The 24,398-nt window shown below is 42.8% G+C and overlaps 1 protein-coding gene across 1 annotated transcript; it reads left to right on the top strand.

Annotated features, from left to right (window-relative positions):
- LOC145403221 (serine protease inhibitor dipetalogastin-like) lies at positions 1–24,398 on the top strand. The gene is made up of 12 exons (XM_080275031.1): positions 1–74; positions 10,335–10,511; positions 10,888–11,025; positions 11,866–12,018; positions 13,054–13,200; positions 13,699–13,842; positions 19,912–20,076; positions 21,018–21,167; positions 21,719–21,874; positions 22,050–22,253; positions 23,450–23,662; positions 24,291–24,398. Exons 2-11 carry the CDS (start codon positions 10,373–10,375, stop codon positions 23,659–23,661), a joined length of 1,608 nt encoding a protein of 535 aa, XP_080131157.1. The 5' UTR covers positions 1–74; positions 10,335–10,372; the 3' UTR covers position 23,662; positions 24,291–24,398.

Genomic DNA, 24,398 nt, shown 5'->3' with positions numbered 1-24,398 from the left:
CTCACTTAGTGCTCGTCTTGGCAGGGTGTGTACGCTCTCACCTAACTTCACCTCGCCCTTCCTCACACCCCATAGTGAGTTCAAGTTCGCTCAAGACATAAATTCAGTGTTCAGTTTCACGTACTTCACTCGTTTCTCAGTGCTTGTCCTGTGAGGGTGTGTCGCTCTCGCCTCACCTAACCTCACCCCGACCTTCTCCAGATACGTTAGTGAGTTTCTGGTTTGTATAGGACTAAAAATCAGTGTTCAGTTGTGTATACTTGCACTAATTTCTCGGTGCTCGTCTTGTGAAGGTGTCTCGCTTTCCCAGCTCACCTCGCCATTCCTCCCCCTTCCTCGCCATAATCAATTTCTCAGCCCAAGGTTTTAATATAACTAACCAGGAAAAAACACAGAACACTTCAAAGGATTAAGACTTAAAGTTGTGTTCTGTTATACCGTCATTCACTTGTTCCCCAGTGTTGGTTCGTTAAGGCAGTGTCGCTCGTTCACCTCCAGCCTTCCTCTGATACCGCCGTGGTGAATCAGGTACGCATAAGCATTAAATTCGGTGTTGCTATATCCCTCAACACCCGTCTTGTGAGGTGCACCGTGAGTCTCGTCTCACCAAACCCACCCTCCTGCAGATATCTTAGTGTGTCCGTCAAAGGTTTCGGTTTAGTTTTCAGTTTTATAATATCTCGTCATTCGTCTCTGCAAACGAGGGGTTGTGAGCCAGTGTTACGCTCTCACCCACCACCTCATTTACATCGACCTTCCTCAGATCCTTTAGTGAGTCCAAATTCGTTTCAAGGCAATTTTCGACTTTCGAGGACAGAATTATTAAGTAATTTTGCTTGTGGTGCATTGCGAACTTTTTTTTTTTTTTTGAGGGGGGGGGGTGTCTGTGACATAATTTTCGTGGTGGATTCGACACTAAGTTTGTGAGCAATGTGCACACTGAAAAAGAAAATGACGATTGTTGGAGCGTGTATGTTAGTTTTCGCCGCGTATTTGACAGTGAGTTTGTGAGTTTGTGAAGAACATTTCATTATCATTATCATCATCATCATCATCATTATTATTATTATTATTATTATTATTATTATTATTGTTGTTGTTGTTATTATTATTTCAGTTGCTTATTGTATTCTCTCCCGTATCTTATTTCGCTAAGACTTTGCTAAAATGAAAATAAACACACTGAAACTAGTGAGTGCGTTGCTTGTTGAGTCGAATTCTCGTTACTCATGATATATCGTAATGTCTTTTCATTTGCGACTTAATTTTCATATTACACCTTCCTATCATCTTGTTTTACAGCTGCATATTAAAAAGACGTGAAGTATATAAAGTACAAGAAAGCAAAGGTGTAGTAAGCGAATGAATCGCTAAGGAAGAGGGGCTACGAATCTTGTCTACAAAGAGAAAACGGTGACTAGCAAAGGCAATGGTTCTGTCCTTTCCTGTGTACACACTCTCTCTCTCTCTTACTAATTTTCAAAGTGGTTCTTAATTCCGGTTTTTACTGTTTTATCTGGATTAGACTTTTCCCTCAGTCCGGTGTGGCCCGATGATGTGGCTTTTTTCCTTTCTTTGTGTGTGTGTGTGTGTGTGTGTGTGTGTGTGTGTGTGAATACTGAATCTTTAAATGATGAGTGAATGCTAGACAGACAATTTTCTTCAACTAATGAGTCCTGCCATTGAAAGTTAACGAAAGCTATACCTAACGCATCCACACAGAAATTTTTTTAAACTAAGCTGCACAAAACCGTATGAAAAAAAATAAAAATAAAAAGACGTCTCCGTACTGAAAGGGTTGAGGTGTAATGCAGGTGTAATTAGTTCACCTGCGTTGGTACTTTGGTGATGGTACTCCCACTACTCTGTCGTGTGTGTGTGTGTGTGTGTGTGTGTGTGTGTGTGTGTGTGTGTGTGTGTGTGTGTGTGTGTGTGTGTGTGTGTGCATTTATCATCCTCACCCTACATTCAGGGAGGTTTGGATGATGATGATGATGATGATGTCCATTCGTCATCATCACTTATCATCACCATCATCATAATCACGTCCATTTATCATCACCATCACCATAATCTTCATGTCCATTTATCATCATCACCATCACCATAATCTTCATGTCCATTTATCATCATCATCCTCACGATCACGTTCAATCATCATCATCATCATCATCACATTTTTACCACAGCTGATAGGTTGTAAAATATCCAGTGACAGGAAAAATGCCAACATGAAGACACAACTAGTATATTATCAGCGGCCGGCAAAAATGCACCATATCTCCATCCACTCATCGTATAAACCACACAAATTTTCGGTTCCAGACAAGCCATCCACACCACCTCCCTCACTAAGATGACGTCCTATTTCATCTTAATCTTGTGGTAATAGTAGTAGTAGTAGTAGTAGTAGTAGTAGTAGTAGTAGTAGTAGTAGTAGTAGTAGTAGCAGCAGCAGTAGTAGTAATAACAATTGTAGTAGTGACAGCACCATGTTATCTTAAACGTGAACCCAGTGGACTGCAAGCTGAAGTGGTCCTGCAGTCCACTATCGTACTTTTCGGGAACAGGGAGTTGAGGGACGTTTGTATGACCAGGCAACTCACAGCTCAGTTATATCAGTGCCAACACATGAAGGCGTCCCTCTCCAGCATCTAGCTTAATCTTGCTACCTCAAGGCGATTTATGCGACATAAGAAACACGTGGTTGACAAGATGGTAATCAAGCATCTTTATATTTGGTGTAAAAACAAAAAAGTGTGAAATAACCGACTCTAAAAGAAAAGAAATTGGCATGACAGAAGTAGATATTAAAGCTGACGTTCGGGCTGATGATACGGATGATGATGTGATGATGAGGACGTGATGATGATGAATGGAGGGCTGTATCTTACCCCTCACATTTCAAAAAACCTCTTGCGACCGGAACATCATCTAAACTACAAGAAAAGAAAGTGAACAAGAGAAAAAAAAGCCTTACAACCCCCAAATGTGATAAACCTGAGATATTGCTAAAACGTTGCGTACCACTGCAGCTTCGCTCACTCATGCACAGACGGTGACAATGGCTGTTCTAGACCACCGGCTGTCGTCACTGCAGGCTTCCTTGTAAACATCAGCGTCACATGTAAACACTAACGTACATAAAAACAATAGCAACACATGAAACACTAAACTCACGTGTAAAAAATAACCACGTGTAAACAATAGCGTCATGTGTAAACAACAGCGTCAAGCTTAAATATACTAACGTCACATTAAACAATCACCGCCACGTCACATGCATAGAAATATTTTAATCACGGCATTTCCAGATGTTTATATTCTGTTTGGGACCCTTCGGATTTAACTTTCATCAACTTTCACTACGAGAGCTGAACAAAATCGCTGAATAAAATCGTCTGGTGGTAGTCAGTGTAAAATGAAATACGTCATTTACAAGACCTCTCCTCAACGCTGCATCACATCGTCTGAGAGAGAGAGAGAGCGAGAGGAATGGATTACGTTAACAAGAACTCTATTACTCAGCAGTCTCGATGGTGTAAAGGAATTATTTATAATAACCGTACCTTACCTCTCATCTGTTGTTCGCCTCGTTATATTTTTCTCAGTAAACAGCAAAGTCCGTAACACAGAGATAACTCAACTATTCTATCCCAGCTAACGATTGATGATGACGATGATGACGATGATGATGATGATGATGATGATGATGATGATAATGATGATTTTTTTAAAGGCCTGAATGGGTCATGGATTTCTAAGTGTTAAGGTGTGTGGCACAGAATCAGTCACTGTGGAACAGGTGTTACGAAGTCTCCTAAGTCCCTCCACCCCCCTAAAAAAAAAAAAGCAAATAAAAAAAAATACGGTTGTTTGCTAATTGTATGTATATACTGTATAAAAAAAAAAGTGATATTTCTGCGTATCGACTGCACGAGTGTCAACAAGGCAGATGCTCTATTTCTGCTAGTCATCACCCAGAACACAACTTGCAGTCATATGTTACAGCCAGGTCCCCACTTTCCGCTTCAATACGGTGACTTTTTTTTTTATTTATGCATTTGTTTATTCTTGCTACCTCCAAGAGAACTTTTTTTCCCTTGGGTGATCAGTCCAGGTGAATGAATAAATGACGGTTATAATTATTTAGTACCGGTATCTTGTACGAAATATCTCTTTTAAGCCAAAAATAAATACCGTAACTAAAAAGCACTTAGAAAGCGCATCCGCCAATGCCACCGCAGGATCCGGATGCGCCCCAAAATTTAATAAATTCTTAATTGGCCCATGGCCCACCCTTCCACAAAATTTCACTGACATTCAAAGAGAACTTTTGGAGAAATCGCCTGGACAAACAGACAGACAAACAAACATAGGTGAATACATAACTTCCTTCAACTTCTTTGGCGGAGGTAAAAACAGTCCGGTGAGGGCAAGAAAATGAAAAGTATGGGATGGAACTGAGTGGATTATACTGCTTGGTGAACGAGGGGAAAGCGGGACCATTAGTGATAGCACAGTATAATTATCAATACTAGGGATCTATAATGTTGCGTGGAACAATGGTGGTAGTGATGGAGACGCCCAGTGGTAATTACAGCGTGTACTAATTAACCCACGTTAAATCCTTCTTGCGGTTTTCTTGCTACTACCAGGTTACTTCCTTCGGTTTGGAGGGGTGGGGGCGACCTGCTAATGAAGAGGTTAATGAAGGCTGTAGCTTAACTGAGGAAAATCGTCTGGAGTTAGCAAGAAAGAATGAAGGCCTTGCAGTGGAAAGGTTAATAAATTTAATGTTTGAGCTGCAGTCTTCGTCCTCCTGTCAACTTATCTGCCTATCATGCGTGTACTTATTTATTTATTTATTTAAGCAAGACAGTAACAGCAGTATTAACAATATAACACGTCTCTCCTTATTTTATCCCTGTACATACATTTTAGGGGCCTGGTTATAACATGGGCATTGAGAGTTATATTCCAGGGGGTGATTGGGATAGCAAATAAGGACTGAGCCTAAATAACCTTCGTGCAGTTGATAAGCGTAAATATACATCTTCTGCTTGCCTCTGTCTGTCTGTAGAATTTGATCACTCAGCCATATCTAGACCATCCTGTTACACAGAGGGTGGCCACGAATACACACCTTTTTTTTTTTTTTTTTTTAAGACTGGTGGTGGTAGTAGTAGTAGTAGTAGTAAAAGAAGAAGAAGAAGAGAAGAAGAAAAAGAAGTTGATGGTGATGAAGATGATGATGAAGAAGAAGAAGAGGAAGAAGAAGTTGATGGTGATGGTGATGATGACGATGGTCATGATGGTGATGAAGATGATGACGAAGAAGAAGAAGAGGAAGAAGTTGATGGTGGTGATGATGATGATGATGATGTAGCAGCAGCAGCAGCTATAGAGTAGCAGTACTAGTAGTAGTACCAGTAGTAGTAGTGGTAATGGAAACACAGTAGTGGTTTAACATTACTTGCTGCCAAACTCGATCACCAGCCACATTTACACCATCGAAGGACACACAGTGGTCACGAACACAGTTCTAATTTTTTTCGTGCGACACCCCAAGGTCGCCATAGCAACCCAAGCCTCCGGAACCGACGCGCCCCTGCACTCCGGACCGCTGCACTAACTCTACGTATCCGGATCTATAAAAGTTCCTTGGTTTACGAATCGTATTTTTCAGTGACTTTTATGATTTCGTGGCACCTTTTCCTTTGCGATTTATTCTGCGCCTACAGTCCTCTTGTATGTTACTGATGGAAATTGTAAGAGAAATAAATTACATACAGGAGAATGGTGAGGTGTTATAAGGAAAATAAATCGCTAAGGAAGAGGTGCTACTATGCCTCCGACGTCGCTAAGAATATGGCCTTAAGATAGGTGTATGATTGTTCTTTTGTATATTCTTCTTAGCTCATACAAGTTACCATAAATATATATTAACCGACATCTCTTGAGCTAAATTTCGTGTGTGTGTGTGTGTGTGTGTGTGTTCTGTCGTCTTATACAGGGTACCATGCACATTACAACCGAAATTTCTCGAGTTAAATTGTGCGAAGGATCTCTCTCTCTCTCTCTCTCTCTCTCTCGCTCTACAACCACAATTTCTTGAACAAACACTCGATCCACTAAGAAACCTTGAGTTTAACCCCTTAATTCGTTTTTTGATCTGTATACTTATTCTTGCTACCTCCAAACAACAAATCCAGCTTAGCAGTGACTTCCTGAACTGAAAGAGTTAGGTTGATAGTGATGTCAAACTCAGTCCTTCCCATGGGCCATACTTCAGTTCTGTGTAGCGTCTGAGGGCCAAGTCTACCTAACCTTATCGAACTCTGCATAGGTACATAAAATTACATAGTGAAGTGAGATATATATTATTTGAAAAAAAACATGTTTTAATGCCAACACTGAAAGACTCGCATATCAAAAACATGGGAAAATAATTAACTTCATGGAAACAAAATGAACGTACGCTACTCTAAAAATATTAGCTACCGGTAAGATGAGTATGATTTAGGTTAGGTAAGACTGGGTTAGGTTAGGATAGCTAATGTTTTGTAATGAAAAGTTCAATTCATTTACTACATGCGGTTTTGTGAGACTATCAACATCCCTTATTATCAATTTCAACTGGCGACTACTGTCTCTAACAACGTATATTCCCGTTCACTATGAGCTACAATAACCACTGACCCCAAATAAATGTACAAACAATAGGATAATACCAGTTAAGCAAGCATCAACTCACCCATATGCGTAGCGTGTGCCCCTCGCAGCCTAGCCCAGCGTGTTTATGTTTTGCACTTCGTCCGAATATATCAAAATATGAAATACTGTTTCCTGATTTCCATCAGATTAGTGAACTAAATCTGCACACTGTACTATACATTATTATTTTTTAAAGTACATGCAAATTTTAAATTTGTAATATAAAACTGGAATCTTGTTGAATGAAAATTCTACCAGTATAATATATAATACGACAAAGCCGCAGCCCATTCAAAAGAAGTTCGGTACGCCTTCTAACCCTTGCAGTGGCATTGGCTTCTCCTTCAATTTATTGGTAAAATAATTTCCTGACATTTGTTCACCAATAAATTATTCAAATGGTATTTTTATCAATCATATTATCAATAAACATTTCCTAACAGTTCTGTAATATTTATTCACTTGATCATATGACAAATTTTATGGGATTTCCCGTTTGTTATTTCTTAAGTCATTGCGGGCCATTCTTTTCCTCTTCGAGGGCCACACGTGGCCCGCGGGCCACCAGTTTGACACCAATGGATGTTAGCCTTCATTAACATCTCTCTAAAAAAACAGATTTCTAGGATAACAGCAAAATAAGTAAATAAATAAACCGTCTGAATATAGCAAGATTAAAATAAAGACAGACTGTATAGTTTTTTTTTTTACCAGTCATATAATTATTATATCAATTCGCATACCGGGTATATTAACGTGAAAAATACAAAATATAGCGGATTTCGGATAACGGGGGCAAACTGCAATGACGAGTTGTGTGTGATGGAAACTGCTGAAGATTCTTGTTGATTGTGGACCTTGCCTCCATCACACAAAAATTTTCCTGACTCGGGGATGGGGAGAGAATGGAAGAGGTTTATGATTGGTGTGTGTGTGTGTGTGTGTGTGTGTGTGTGTGTGTGTGTAAAGGATAACACTTAAAAAATGCATACATATCCCCTTGAACTTCCACAGCTAACGGCACACACTGACTCAGGTGTTACAGGTGTGTCCTCTAATTAACCTGCTCTATTCTCCGTCTCGTCGCGCTCCTTACCCGCATCACCGTTTCCTGCCACACACCCCTTCCTCCCCTTTAGTTTCTTTGGCGCCATGTTACGCAACGCCTCTTCTTGAGTGACTTGTTCTGGCTCTGTATCTTGTATGTTACCGGTGGAGAATAAGTAGATGCCAAAAGGACATATATAGCCAACATAATAATAATAATAATAGTAGTAGTAGTAGTAGTAGCAATAATAATAATAATAATAATAATAATAATAGCACTAAAGGAAGAGGAACGACTGTATGAAGCCTGTTACACGAACCAAAATACAACCCAACACAATTTCGTATTCTGGCAGGCAAAGTATCTCCAGAACCAAATAAAAATCGTTTGGTGTTAGAGAGGATGGAGTAAAAAGTGAGGTAGTCGGGCTGAAGGGGATGATGGCTTCGGGGAATTGGTTTGATTATATCTTTGCATTACGTGGTGTGTGTGTGTGTGTCACTTCTTTCTCCTCTCATTTTTATTCTCCCTCTCTCTCTCTCTCTCTCTCTCTCTCTCTCTCTCTCTCCTTTGTTCTCGCCTCCTCCTTCTCCTTCCCCTGAAATCTCCATCCCCTTTCCCTCCTCTCCTCAACCCCCACTTCTGCCTTCTCCCCTTCACTGTCCTCCTCTCCATTTCTTCCCTTTTTCCTTTCCCCCTACCATATTTTAGTCTCTACTTCCTTTCTCCCCCGTATACCCTCTATTCTTTCCCCTCTCCCTCTACCCTCTCCCTAGCTCCTCCCTCCCCACACCTTTCGTCTTGAGCCACCCTCCCCGTTCTCCCTCATCTCCTCCCCATCCTCTCTTCCCCCTCTCCCTGCCTCCCCACATTTTTTGATTAACGCTTCCCCCCCTACACCCTTCCTCTCCCCTCCCCCACCCTTCCTCTCTCCCCTCCCTCCTCCTCCAAATTTTTCACCCAACACCACCCCTCTCCTCTTTCTCCCTTCCCCTTCCTCTCCCCCTTCCCCTTCCTCTCTTCTTTCTTCCTTCCCCTTCCTCTCCCTTTTCCTCTACCTCTCCCCCTTCCCACCTATCTCCCCTCCTACCCACTCCCCCACCTTTTTCGTCCAATCCCACTCGGTCACCCCCACCTCCCTTCCATTCTTCCATATTTTTCCACTTCTGTATTGTCACTCAAGCTTCACATCCTTCTTGTAATTACAGTTTTTCCTATTTCCTCCCACATTCCTCTTGCTCCTCATCCTCCTTCCCTTCCTTTTTTATCCTTATTTATTCCCCTCAACGAGCCTCATTTAAGAGAGCTTCGTGTGCTTACTTCTTCCTAGTTTACCATCTTCATCATCATCATCGCCTTCGCTTCAGTTTATCGTGTCTCATTCATCAAGTCACAGTTGTCTACGTGTTGTGTGTGTGTGTGTGTGTGTGTGTGTGTGTGTGTGTGTGTGTGTGTTTGGTAGATGAGTGCAGTAATGGTGCCTTCAGGTGACTCTACACTAAGAGACAAGCCAAATAGTTTACTGTAACCCAGGAAGACATTATTCTTCTTCTGGTAGCCATGACGCCTGGTGGTCTAGTGGGTCAGGGCGCTCAAGGCGAACAGGCTCCAAAGAGGTTTTCATTTTAGGGTGTGCTGGGATTTACTGGTTACAAAATGCCACATGGGTTAGTGAGGCTGGTCACACTCACTTTGAATGTCGGGAATAAGCAGCCTAGCCCCGGGATCCTACGCTCGGGATGAGGCAGAAAGGGACTGAATGATGGATGGTGTTTGGAGAAGGAAAACATTCGAACATTCCCCCAGACTACCAGCTGCAACCATCACTTTTACACTTCGGGTCCCTATTTTAGTTCTAGGCACGGGTGTTTTATTTATTTTATTTTATTTTAAGAAGATGAAACAAAGGATGGATAAACAAATTAAGTAAAAAAAATAATCCATACACCAGATTACAGGTGTCCCACACACTTTAACCCCTTCAGGTCAATGACGATTTTATTCAGCTTAGGAGACACTTTTTAAAATGGACGGGGTGGCTATAGCGGCCATTAACCCCTTTAACTGACAGATATCTTTCACTATGCTGAGAAAAATCGTCTACTGCCAGCCTGATAGAAATGAAAAGATGTTATTATGTTGGAATTCTCTCTCTCTCTCTCTCTCTCTCTCTCTCTCTCTCTCTCTCTCTCTCTCTCTCTCTCTCTCACCATTAACTTCAGCGGCAAAACCAAATCACCTGACACTAACACGAATAAAATATAATGAAAAGAAGCAGCATTAAGGAGAGTGCAATACCCGCGCCCCCACAAATTGATCTAAGAGCTTCACCCACCGTTCTGTAGGGAAGATGAGGACGGGTGATGATGACGACGATGATGATGATGATGATGATGAGGAGGAGGAGGAGGAGCATGAGGAGGATAGTAATGACGTTGGTGATAATGATTGCTGGTGCTTATAACAGAAATAATTATGATGATGATGATGACGATTACTTAGTGTTTATCATATTACTGATGATGATTTTGATGATGATAAAAATAAAAATAAAAAAATCTTCCCCCAGACAGAAAACGAAACACGAGAAACAAGACAGAAAAAAATATGGCGTCACAAGAGGTGGGATTCTCAAGGCCCCTTTATCTTACCCTGCTGACGGTGCTCCTGAGGGCCGTGGCAGCGTACCCGCAGGAGGCGCAGAGGCAGGCCATCACACCTCCCATCATCCTTGGCTTGGGCCCAGGTGAGAGGTCGTTGGAGGTGGATGGTGGTGGTGGTGGTGGTAGTGGTGGTGATGATGGTGAGGAGGAGGAGGAGGAGGAGGAGGAGGAGGAGGAGGTGGTGGTGGTGAAGGATGATAGCGATGGTGTTAATGATGATGGTTAGTAATGCTTATGACTTTACTGATGATGATGATGATGATGACGATTACTAATTTGATTCTGCTGATGATGATGATAATGATTTTGAGTGTTAACGCTCCTGACTAATAACAATGATGACGATGACGATAATGACAGCAACAATGATGACAACGACAGTAAAAATAATGATGATGAAGGAGCGTCAATACCTCTTCCCCTTGCCTCTTCCTACCACTAAAACTCCTTGGCCCCCAGACGCGTGCGGCCTTGAGTGCGAGTTCGTGTACAACCCCCTGTGTGGCAGCGACGGCAACACCTACCCCAACTACTGCTTCCTCTCCCGCGCCGCCTGCCTCAACCCCGCCATCACCGCCCTCAGATACGGAGCGTGCAGTAAGGAAGCATGTTTCTTGTCTTAAAGGCTAAAAGGTGGCATTTTTGATACCTTAGGAGCCTGTACACCACCTCTTCCTTCCTTACCAGTTTACTACTACTACTACCACTATTACTACTACTACTATTATTACTACTACTACTAGCTCCTCCTCCTCCTCTTCCTCCTATTACTACTACTACTACTACAACTACTACTACTACTACTACTATTACTACTGCTACTACTACTACTATTATTATTATTATTATTATTATTATTGTCTGATGCAAAACAGGTCAGATTTAAAGAGCTAAACTCAACTCGTGAAACAATATTAATGTCTATGAAGCAAGATAAATCGCTATGGAAGAGGTGCTAGGAAGCGGGCCTAAGGTTGACTGTTAAAGCACCCAACAAACCTTCTCCCAGACACGACACGCAACTACAAATTCATTCCTTAATGTTTTTTTTTCCTTTTTTTTTTTTAACTAATTTTCCCCAGGTTTTTCCGACTAGTGTTTAATCTACTTAGTTATTCATTCATTTAGGGTCCCATCAATCTCCTTTGTATCATTATTCTGACAAGTTTTATTTTGACTTTATCATTCATTCTACTTCTGACTTGTATTATTTGCTTATTCAAACTTTTATCTTGTACTAGATTTCGACTTTTAATCACATATAATTAATTCAGGTTGGTATGATGATGATGATGATGATGATAATGACGATTCACACATTCATTTTGGCTAAGATAATAATACTGATGATGAAGATGATAATGATGACGATGACAATTTAACCCTAGCTACCCTTCAATTCCTTCTTACTTTACACTAACTTCATTTCTCCCGCAGCCTCCCCAGACCCGTGCAACTTCATCTGTGACCGCAGTTACAACCCTGTGTGTGGCAGTGACGGGCGCACCTATTCGAACCCATGCGTGCTAATGTACTACTCCTGTTATTATTCTGGGTCCGGCTTGGTCAGGAGACACTTTGGACGATGTGGTGAGTGAAATAAAAAATAGAATCATTAGACTAACGCCGATCAATTACACGATGTCATGAAGTCAGGCATTTTTTTCCTAGGATACGACCCGCAACAGTTGAGGTTACATCCAGGTCCCCATTTGAACTGGGGTTGGGGTAGATTTCCTTTTTGTACACCATTTTTATATCTAAGTTACATTTTCCCAGATTGGGCACCCTTCCATTTTTTCTTTTTCCTCTAGCCTAACTTATCCTAACACAGCCTGACAAATAAACCTAACTGACTGACACTCTAATCCAACCAGATACTAAAACAGACCTAACCTAACACAGACTTTCCTGGATAAGAAGTGCAAAAATGGTACACAGAACGGAAATCAACAGACGGGAGGGGTGAGGACCAAAAGGTTGTGTGAGGGTTTGTTTAAAGGTTGTGAGGTGGGGTGGAAGGGGTGAGTGCTGAGTAGGGAAAAGAGTAAAGGAGGAGTAAGCAGACAGACAAGGATGAGAGAGAGTGTGATAAGGGTGAAAACTGGTGGGTAAAGGGTGAGGAAGGTGTGGATGATCATGGTAGGGGGAAGAATAGGCTGGTGGGGGGCGGGGAAGGGAAATGTGGGATGACGGACAGTTTGGCCAGAGTATAGGAGAGGACTGGGAGTATTTGTGGTGATATGTGAGACAAGGGACTTTTGTATCTGTGAACCTACCTCTGTATTTCTATCCGTAGACCTAACCTGACCAAACCCAACCTAACCTAACTCTGTCCTTAACTCAACATACTCTAACTGAACACTTAACGTAACCTATTTTTTCTCTGTGACCTACTTTAACGTAACCTAACCAAATCAAACTTAACTCTCTCTCTCCAGCCGGGGACCGCTCCTGCCTGACCGACTGCTCCCGGACTTAACTTGTCTTTGTATGCAACGTATCCTAAGCTAACCTAACTAAACCCTTCTAGCCGTGGCCTTAACTTAACCTGAGCCAACGTAACCTATGTATCTTTGTAGCTAACGTAACCTAACCCATCATAACCTAGCTCTGTCCTTCCAGCCGCTGACCGCTCCTGTCCCATCACCTGCTCCCGCACCAAGAACCCCGTGTGTGGCTCAGACGGCCGCACGTACACCAACCCGTGCACCCTTCAGAAGGCAGTGTGTGGAGGCAACAACGTCTTCAAGGTCAAGGACGGCCCCTGCAGTGAGTACCATACCAAGATTTATGGTTTTACTGGTACTGGAGAGGGACGCCTTCATGTGATAGCACCGATCTGAACGGTCGGTGGTGCTGTCCGGTTATAAAAACGTCCCTCGGTCCACTCCCTAGCCACTGAAAGGAGTTTAGTGGACGGCGAAAAAAGGGCAAACAATTCTCTAGGGTCACGCTGCACTTACAAGTATTAATTTGCATTTTTCTTACTCAGCCTAACACCAGGGAATTATTTTTTTCAACTCTGAGAATTTCTACAAGCAAATTTAAATCACTTTAGCCCTCTCATGCTTGTGACAGCTCTAGTATTTTGCTAACGGTTAACGCCAGACGATTTTACCGAGATGAGGGCAAGTATATAACCACGAGAGTTACTGTTATCATCATTAACCCTCTGTTGATCGGAACAGCTCTAGTACTCGCTATCCCTGCCCCTGAGAATGAGTGATGAAACCTCGGAGTGTTAATGATATTTTTGTCCCTCTACAGCCGTGTGTCCCCGCCCGTGCACGAAGGAGTATCTGCCGGTGTGTGGGAGTGACGGTGTGACGTACCCGAACCTGTGTGTGTTGGAGAGTAAGGTGTGTGACGGCTCTCTCCCCGTCACACTCGCCTACGATGGGCCATGCAGTACGTAGATCACACTAAACACATACTTATAGCCGTTTTACACAGGCCTAAAATTTACATCTCTCCATCTTACATACTGAGCTGTAGCAATCGATGAACACAAAAATATGATGCTAGTCACGAAGAGGTGCTATGGGAGGGACGCAGGGACGAAGCACTGTCTTGTTCTATTACTGAAACACGTGAAATAAGCTGCAAAATGACGAAAATCTGGGCCAAGTTAGGTGAAAGATCCGTTTTATCCCTGTGTCATCTGCCTTGTGTCATGTTATGTTGCTTGTATTAGTATTCTTCATGAGTTTCCGGTTTTAATAAATTTTCATACAAGAAATTCATTGTCACTGTCTTACCTGCAATATATTCCTGTTTTCATCACGTCATCCTATGTTTTTCCTACTTTCCACAATATATCCTAAAGCTTTTCTATTTCCATCTGATTACTTGAAGATTTGCCGAGTTTCATTACCCTTCCCTTAATATTTTCCTCTTGTCATCATTTCCTTTCTCTCTTTTTTTACTGTCTTTTCAGTCTGCCCCAGAGATTCCAAACCTTTGTTGTCTGTCACCTACTGAAGAGTATCTATCTGCTTAACATCCCTTTCCCCCACGCTCCACCAAACATCTGATACACAAACAGGTTTAGTAGTAGTCGATATACCACCACCACCACCACCACCACCACCACCTCCACCTCCCTCCCACTATTTCACACTAAAAATGAGAGGACAGTTAGAATCCAGAAAGGGATAGAAGTATAAAAGGGCTAAATACTGTGCCTAGAGATATTATGACACTCACTCTTCATTCTGTACCTGAAGTAAACAGATAAATAATTCCTGTATGATTATATGCAATTATGGAATGGAACCAGGTATTACTCAGAATGGGCACAAGAAAGTGTAAGAAGTAAGGCATGCAAGAAGTCAACAATTATATTTTTAACTTACATTTTACGAAGCATGAATTTATTTTAGTCTGAGTCCTTGAGTCACCTATAACGCTGTGCATAACAAAGAAAACTGATTGAAAGTAATGATACAGCTAACACACACACACACACACACACACACACGCTGGCTCAGTGGAAAAGCTCTCGCCTGCCATCTGGTAGACAGGGGCTCGCGTCTGCTCAGGACGCGAAAAGTTTCACTGACGAAGCGGTTGGTTAGTGTCCCCGTCGAACAAGAAGACGGATGTGTGCGTGTGTAAAAGGTCACAGCCTTGCCCTTGGATCGGACAATATGAGCTCTCAGCTCTCTTCCGGAAGAGTAAAAAAAACTGCCGATCACGACAACCATCATGTGATCCTGACCGACCCGGTAAATTACACTCACACACAGTGTATGAACGCATAGCTGTGTGTGTGTGTGTGTGTGTGTGTGTGTGTGCGTGTGCATTTTTTATAATAATACACCTTATCAGCAAAATTATACCCCTGACCGTCCCCCACCCCATTCTGAATCCTTAAGGCACTCCCATCTCCCCCCAGGTTAAGAATCACTGATCTGCACCAGGGTTGCCAAGTCGCACCCTGCTCTGCCCGCGGAAACCCAACTGAAAACCAGCCCAAAAGTAGCCCAACACCAATAATTATTTTAAAAATCCTCTTATTATGCGAAATTAGTGTTTTATACCACTAATTCATGATCATCATCACTGTGTTCTTTTTTGTGTACATTACGTCATATGTGAAACTTGCTAACATCATTTTGTTTGATGTGAAATCATTACAACACATGCTCTGACATGAAGAGTGTTTTCAATTGTTTCATGCTGCAGTCTGTTTCTTAATTTACTTTTCATTAAATTATATTGAAAGAAAACCCTCTCTACTGCGGCACTGCTTGCTGACAACGATAGCAGGGGCAAAAAAACTGCCTAATTCTTGGAAGTCCCTCTCTCCGCACGAATCTGTATGGTTATATATAGTTATCCAGAACTGTTCTGGATCTCTCGTGGGCTGCACCCACTGGTCCCTATGGGAGTATTAGAGGCTCTCTCTCTCTCTCCGCCGTATGTTTAAACAACTCTCTCTCTCTCTCCGCCGTATGTTTAAACAACTCTCTCTCTCTCTCTCTCTCTCAGTATTTTGTTGTGATGTGGTTTATCTCCAAACTAGCCCAAAAAACCGCGACAGTTTTCAAACCAGCCCAAAAAACCGCAACCCGCGACCGGTAAAATTTGCCCGCGGAAGTGCTTCAAAACCAGCCCAATTTGGCGGGAAAACCGCGACCTTGGCAACCCTGATCTGCACTGTTGTCTTGCCTGTCACTATCATTTTCATCCACGTACAACAAAGCTTCTTTTCATTTCTGTGTAGATTTTCAAAGCACTGATAGTTGGGTGATGTTGTTTCTAGAGTTATTCTTATTACACACACACACACACACACACACACACATGTGCACGTAAGCGCACACGAGAGAGAGAGAGAGAGAGTGAGTGAGTATAAGACATAATCCCACTGCATTACGGAACACCTTACAGTTCTACGGGGGTGACACGCAACATTTCACAACCCTATGGAACACTGCCCAAGTCCATCAGTTTATACGGAACATTAAAACAGCACGGAACATCTCTGAACACTGTGGATCTTTGCAAGCCTATACGGAACATTAAAACAGAACGGAACATGCTTTCTGACATTGTGCGACTCTACAAGCCTATACGGAACATCAAAACAGCACGGAACATCTCTGCGGAACACTGTGCAACTCTACGGAACATTACTCGTACCACGGCACGGCACATTTCTGCGGAACACTGCACGACTCTGCTAGCCTACACGGAACATCAGAAAAAGCACAGCACAAGCCATATATCTCTGGTAACACTGCACAAGTCTACGGAACAAGGTACAACCCTACGGAACACTGCACATCTCTTAGCAACACAGCACAACCCAACACGGAACATAAGTAACAAGTGGGACGAAACAGGACAAATTGCTCAGTCACAGAGGAGAATGGAGAGCTGAGAAAGTAGAAAAAAAAACGAAACAAACAGAAAAAAAAAATAGGAAAGAAGGAAAGAAAGAAACTGAGAAAATTGTTCAATAGTGTGTAAAAGCAGGTAAACATTCTATTAAAGTACGGCAGAAAAAAATCTCTACGTAAAATGAGACCTTGATTTTTCTCGTATTTTGTATTAGTGAAGGTGCTGTTCTGTTGTTTCTTCCTCGCTGATTTGAATTATATCGATTTGTTGTGACTTTTAATCATGTATAATTTAAGGTAATAGGAAATGAATACAAAATTATATGCCATTACCTATCTGTGAGTACTGAATAATCCCTTCAGCCAGGGGACGTGCGTTTAAATGTAAATGTAACGATAATTTTAGTTAATTTCTTGCTGCTACCCCCCAAAATTTTGTGGAGGTTGGGAGAGCTTCCCTGTCAGCCCAAAAAGTCCATCGGAAAGCTGAATAAAATCACCAGGAAACAGCATGAAGGGAGTAAAAAATGTCGTCCTGGTACTGAAGGAGCTCAATGCCCACCTACAGTATGTGCTAGAGACGGATTCCTTCATGTGGTGGCACTGATATTACCCGTCGGCTCCGTTGCCCGGTTATGCAAACGTCCCTCAACTCCTTCCTTGTTCTCCTGAAAGGAGGCTGGTGGCCTGCAGGAGTCTGCAATACACCAGGGGCAGAATACGTTCAGATGGGCCTGGGGTTGCAGCTGCCACTACTAATGTTAAACTATAAGTACAATATTTAGTCTAATCCTGTGTTTAATATAAGTGATTCTCCAATGAACAGTAAAACGAGTCTTAATTTAACCCTTATTTACTACCATAAGTAAGGCTTTAATCTTTCATCTGCCTTGGGATTTTATCAGCTTAATACAATCGTCTGCAATTAACAAGCAGGAAGTACCCAAGTTTAGGCATCGCAGTGAGAGGTCTGAGAGATTACCTTTAAACTCTGAACTTCGTGGGTGAAATTAACTGTATAAAGTCCCCTGGCACTGGTGAGAATAAAATAAGTAGAGTCAATAATGGAAGAGAAACTGTGAAAAAAAAAAAAAACACACACACACACACAAGCCTACGTACACCTCTATATAAACCCCTACAGCACTACCACAACCTTACACACAACACACATTACTAAATATTACACATCACAGCTACAGACTAACTTACACAATCCCACACATAACACTACATCACCACACACATTACTGAAGCAACTCTATCATTTTACAAGTACAGAACCAACACCTCTTTCCACAACTTTTCAATACAGTATTATGTTTCACTTTAAAATCGCAAGGCAAAATTACAAACCAAAATCATCATTACACAATCCCTGCACTGCGTCATCTCTCTCTTTATCTATCTATCTATCTATCTATCTATCTTCAGGATTAGATGTTTCAATACTAACTATATATATTCAGCAAAAATTTCTTTATCTCGAACACTTCTTCGTGACTAACACCGTACGAGTATTTTAGGTAAATCTCTTGCTACAGCTCAAGATTCGAGAAGGAGAGATGAGTTTTTTGCCAAATAAAAGTGAAGAGAATGTTTTTTTTTTTCTTTTTGGTGTTATTCTTACTGCCTCCAGACGATTTACTGAAGAGGTTAATGAAAGCAATGTCAAACCCCTCCAGTACGACAAGGTCCCTCGTGCCGAAGAAAAGAGTCTGGATACAACAATACATTGCTAAATATAAGAATAAACAAATACATAAATAAATAAATGAAAATAAATATTGAAGTCATCGTTATGAATCAAATCGCCATCTCATTTGTGACTAAAATAGGAACACTTGAAATACATAAATAATGAAATAAATATATAAATAAATAAATTAATAAATACAGATATAGTGAATTAAACAAAAGACAACTGCTATCTCATTTACTTTAAAAAAAATGGAACTCTTCAACTTTCTGATATTTTTGGAACCCTGGCTTCTCTGGGAGCCTAAAACAATAATTAATGACCTAAGATCTATCATACAGGGTGGCCCGTATACTGCGCCCCCTTACCTTGTGTGTTGCAGGGACGGCTCACTCTGCTGATGTGATGCTGCCTCGGGATAGTAGTAGTCAGTGATACAATCATTCATTCATTCATTCATTGCCAGACGCCATGTATCCCAAACGGGGTGGCCAAGGGCTTAGAGTTAATTGTTTTAAAGGGAGGAGCACTAATCCTCCACCAACCCCACTTGACACAATCAATGGACGTAAAAAAAAATATTATAAGAAGGCAGACCCCACAGAGTATGTAAAAAATTACGAAAAGTAGGAATGGTGCAGAGTAAACCATGTTAACACTACGCCGTCCCCGCAACACACGAGAACCCTGCCAGTTGGTATGGGTGTGCAATATATGGACCATCCTGTATGATTTTATTTCTCACATCCATCTCGCTGTCCACACTAGCTTCCCTCACCCAATTTCAACCCTCATTGTATGCTACCTTTTTGCCATCTCTGACCCTGATTCACACACAAAAACTTACGATCAATTGCCTCTCGTAGCTAAGATCCGTTTTCCCAGAGGATAGTGAAGATTATTCCAATGCTTCTTATTAAAAAAAAAAAAAAAAAAAAAAAAAAAAAAAAAAAAAAAGCTAGGGATGCCTTCACGTGGTGGCATCAATATAACTGGTTGATTTCACTTCTCGGTTATACTAACGTCCATCAGTTCCATCCCTATCCCCCCAAAAGGAGGATGGTGGACTGCAGAAGGAGGAGAACTCCACCCTGCAGTCCACCGGGTTCATTTTTCAGATGAACCTAGGGCCACAAGAACAACAACAACAACAGCAACAACAACAACAACAACTACTACTACTACTACTACGGGGAAAATAGAAGTCGTAGTTATGAGTGGCACTAGATCGTAAGTTTATAAGTGAATCTGGCCTCTTTTCATCCTTCTCTTCCTTCCCCCTCTCCTTCCCTATACCAGACAGAGACACAAGAACACCTCAACGCCCTGCAAGACCCACAGCAACGCCTTTCACTCCACGTCCAACTTTCCGACGACTCTTCCCCATTCCCAATATTCCCTGGCCCTTCCCCTTTCCCCCTCCGCGCTTCCCTTTCCCCACTACGCGCCCTACAGCCTCTCCTACGTGCCCTGCCTCCTGCCCCGCCGTGTACTCGCCCGTGTGTGGGAGCGATGGTAAGACATACGGGAATGAGTGTGTCCTGCAGGAGTTCGCTTGTCGAGACCCGACCCTCACCAAGAACTTCAATGGAGAATGTGGTGAGTGTGGTGGTGGTGGTGGTGGTGGTGGTGCGGTGGTGTGGAGAGTGATAGGTTTCCTGTGGTTAGTGGTGACTGCGGTGGGTGGTGATAAGTGTTAATGGCGATGAAGGTGGTGGTAGTGGAATCTGTGGTAGTGCAGTTGTGGTAGTGACAGTGTAGGTGGCAATGATGGTGGTGATTATAATTATTGTAGTGTTGATCACTGTGGCAGTGTTAGTGGTGTGGTGGTAATGATTGTTGTGGTGGTGGTGATGGAGGGTGATATTCTAGCCATCATCTTTACTCGAGGCAATTCGGCATGGTTCATATAATAATTAATTCTGTCAGTTTTATTTTTACATATGTAGGTCATGTCAGGGCAGTCTAAATGTACTTGACATTTGCTGGTGGCCTATGTCCTGTCAGAGGTACTAAGCCTTGAGAACGCTCTGCCTTGTCCAGTCCAGGTCAAGAAAGAGTTTTATGTATCTGTACCAGTCCATATGAGGTCCACTGCAGGACCGGACCTCCTCAGAAGAGAATACTGGCCTAGAATTAACTCTTCTTCATGCTGTGAAGTCCGAATCAAGAAGAAATGTGTGGTGAGAGCAGGACATGGGAAAGTCAAAATGCTGTGTTGGTTAAAATGTGTTGGAATCACTGTTCTGTCATTCGTTTGAACAGATAATGTGGAAATGTATGCCACTGTATGAAAGGATGTACTGCCACCACCAACTTCTGCCACTTCTTGTGTTTAAAACCAAAGACTTAAAGGCAAACAGATCCGGAGCCATGTGCAGTAAACATTGAGTCGCTGTGTCTCCGATTCGTCTGATATAACTAATGTTCGAAATTACGCTGAAGGCTGTTGACAGTTTTGTTTTATCATCTTTTAATATCATAAACATCTGTTACTCACCCCACTATCCACCACCAACCTTTTCCACTCCCTGCACCAGGCCTGCAGGTGCGGCCGTGTCCTGACGTGTGTCCCACGGCGTACTCTCCTGTGTGTGGCAGCAACGGCATCACCTACGACAATGACTGTGCTCTCAAGGCGGCCGCGTGCAGGGACACTCGTATTACCATGAGCTCCACCGGCACTTGTGGTACGGTGACCCTCAACACGTATCACAACACTGAAAGAAAAAGTACCACAGAAAGCCAGATTAGATGTCTATATGCTATTCAGACCATTACATGTAGGAACTTTATCACATCCAACTCCAGAACCACATTTGTCTCTCTCTCTCTCTCTCTCTCTCTCTCTCTCAAAGCAATATCTGTGACCCCTCTCCTCACTCATCTATCTCCCAGCCAAAAACCGTACATATCTGTGACCTTCCTCATTCCCACTTCCACTTACATCCGTCTGTGCCCCTCTTTCTCCCCTTCCCTGTCTCTCCCATTCCAGTAATTGACATCTTTGATCCCTACTTCTGTACCCCCACACTCTCCCCTCCGTCCTTCCCCACTCCCTTCTCACCAGCCCATCTCTACCCCACTCGAACACCCATATCTATCTACCCTTCTCTGCTTAACCCCCACCTCCCTTGCCAGACCATCTCTACCGAATTCCAACACCCACATCCATCTCCCCCTTCTCTACCCCAACATATCTACCATTCTATCTATCTAAGTCCACCTCCTTCGTCCCCAGAATCCGTGACTCAGAGCCCGGCCTGTCCTGACATTTGCCCAGCCAATTACGACCCCGTGTGTGGCAGTGACGGCCGCACGTACAGCAACCTCTGCGCACTCCAGCTGGCGGCGTGTAGGGATGCGCGGATCACACTGCGCAGTTACGGAGAGTGTCGTGAGTAGCAAGCCAATTTCTGAGTGGAGGCTTCTTCATGCCTCTCCCTAAGCGATGTATTTTGCACATTAATCCTCAAAATCCTCCTCTAAGTGACTCTGGGTGAATGAATTTACCCTAACCACTCAGTTTGGATGATATACACTTTACTATATCTATTTTTTTATCTATCCAGCCATTGTGACGTCACCCCCGACACGGCCCCCAGGCACGAACACGGGCGGGGACGACACGGGAGAGCGGTGCCCCAACACGTGCGCCCGCGTGTACGCCCCCGTCTGCGGCAGTGACGGAGAGACCTACTTCAACCCCTGCCTCCTGTCAGTCATTGCATGCCGGGAGAACAGACCCATTTCCGTCATCCGCCAGGGGAGGTGTGGTGAGTAGACTGAGAAAAATCGTCTGAGTTGGGATGTCTCTTATCTGAACAAAATCGTCTGTTAGCAAAAGTTTTTAAGGGGGGAGTTCTCAGTTGCAAAATATGCTCCGCTTTTTAGCCTTAATGAGTAGGGATTTCGCTCAGTCGAACAAAATCGTCTGTATGCCTGAATGAAAATACTGAGGCGGAGTTTCTCAGCTGCAAAAATCGCCTGTGTGTTAGCCTGAATGAGTTGGGCTTTCACTTAACTGAACAAAATCGTCTGTACGCCTGAAAGAAAGTACTTAGGCGGGGTTCCTCAGCTGCAAAATTCGTCTGTGCTGGCCTGGGTGGGTTGGGTTTTCTCTCAGCTGAACAAAATTGAGCGTGTTACCCTAAATAAAGCTTTTCATTTATTTTTTCTCAGGTGAGCAAAATGGTTTGGTGTTAGTTTCTGTGAACATTCTTAACTGCTCACTAAGAAAAATTTTTATTACCTATTCTTGCAACTTCCTGACGGTTTTATTCATCTTAAGGGACTTTTGGACTTGAGGGGTTTGAAGTAATAGTCTTTAACCCCTTCACTACGAGATGCATTTATTATTTTATGCCCGCTGCTACCAGACGGCTGTATTGAGATGGAGGGATTGATATCTTGTTGCAGAGGAGTTATCTGAGGCAAATTCTAACTTACTCACTACTACAAATCTCCCCTAAAGAAAATAATGTAGACATCTAGTAGTGAAATTTAAAAATAGATAAATAAATAAATAAATAAAAGAAGTCATGGCACTGAAATGGTTAATCCGTCCTCTCTTATAAAGCTCTCCTAATCGACTGGCAGAATGAAAAGTAATCTAAAGATGGAAATCATCGTCTTGAGAGGGTTAACACTTCTCAGCTCCCACTCTCCCTTGTTCCTCTGCACCCTCCAGTTCATAGGGTGGGCCGTAAATGGCGATCCACTTGAAACTCACGTCGTAGTATCTTAATGAGTTACGGGTACGGCTCAGTCGGCTGGAGTGGGCGTGATTGCGGCAGCGGGAATGGGAACTGAATAAATGATGCAGGGTAGATACTGATTACACTGATTAAGCCGTTCTCGCAATACAATACCGTTATATATGGGCCACCCCGTATATAGGGAATCTTACTGTCTGCATTACTAGCCTTCGTGCAGTCCATAGGCGTTACTCTGACCCTTCTTCTCGCACTAGATGACCAGGCAGCGAGATCCTCCTCCCTCACCAAAACCTCCAGCAATATTACGAATACCGAGGACCTCTGCCAACGCTCCTGCCCCCTCACCACCTCCCCCGTGTGTGGCAGCGACGGCGTGACCTATGCCAACGAGTGTACCTTCGCCACGGCACGGTGCAACGACGGTACACTGACACAGCTCTACACGGGACGCTGCAAAACGACGTAGGGTAGGTGGGATTGGTGTGTGTGACTGGGGGTGGCTGAGAGTTAGAGGCTATGTTGGATTAGAGATGGGTTTGTTTTAGTTACGTCCGAGTTAGGTTTGGTGAAGCTAGGTTAGAGTAAGTTAGATTAGGTTACATTTAGGTGGATAAGGTAGGGTCATTCAGGTATAGCTGAATATGGTATGGCTGGACTAGTTTCACTGGCGTGGTGAAGGCGGACAGACAGATTAGTTTAGGCTAGATGTAGATGGATACGGTAAGGTTTGGAATAATTTCGTTGGGTTGAGTTTAGTTGTACAAGACGAGCTTTCGTTAAGGTTCGTTTAGTTAGTTATGTTAGGGAAGACTAGGTAATAAGGTAGTGAAAAAATGTACGGTATGCAATAACGCATTAAGATATAATCGTCTAACATGCGGACTGCCCTCCTCTGAGGTGCAGCCTGCATGAGATTTTAAACGAATTGAAATCAAAGCCACTAACCCAATAAAATAGTTTATAAGATCAAACACAAGACCTGGGAATGCAGTATGACTAACCACCTGCCACCCATTACCGATGCTTTTATTTAACTGCTAGAGGATATTTTAGTGGACTGTCACTGAGTAAACTTTAAATCTCTTTACCTTTCAGAAAATGATGACTTCGATCCCCCACTGCTAACAACTTTACAGCGCGAGGACGTCAACAATCTGTCTCCAAACCATCTCATGCAGGTTTGGGGAGATATTTCGAACTGGA

The sequence above is a fragment of the Coenobita brevimanus genome, chromosome 60 (genome assembly GCF_032717465.1).
Source record: "Coenobita brevimanus isolate Jiangsu-jjx chromosome 60, ASM3271746v2, whole genome shotgun sequence".
Lineage (NCBI taxonomy): Eukaryota > Metazoa > Arthropoda > Malacostraca > Decapoda > Coenobitidae > Coenobita > Coenobita brevimanus.
The sequence above is the reverse complement of the archived record's forward strand: the minus strand, read 5'-3'. Positions and strand labels throughout refer to the sequence as shown.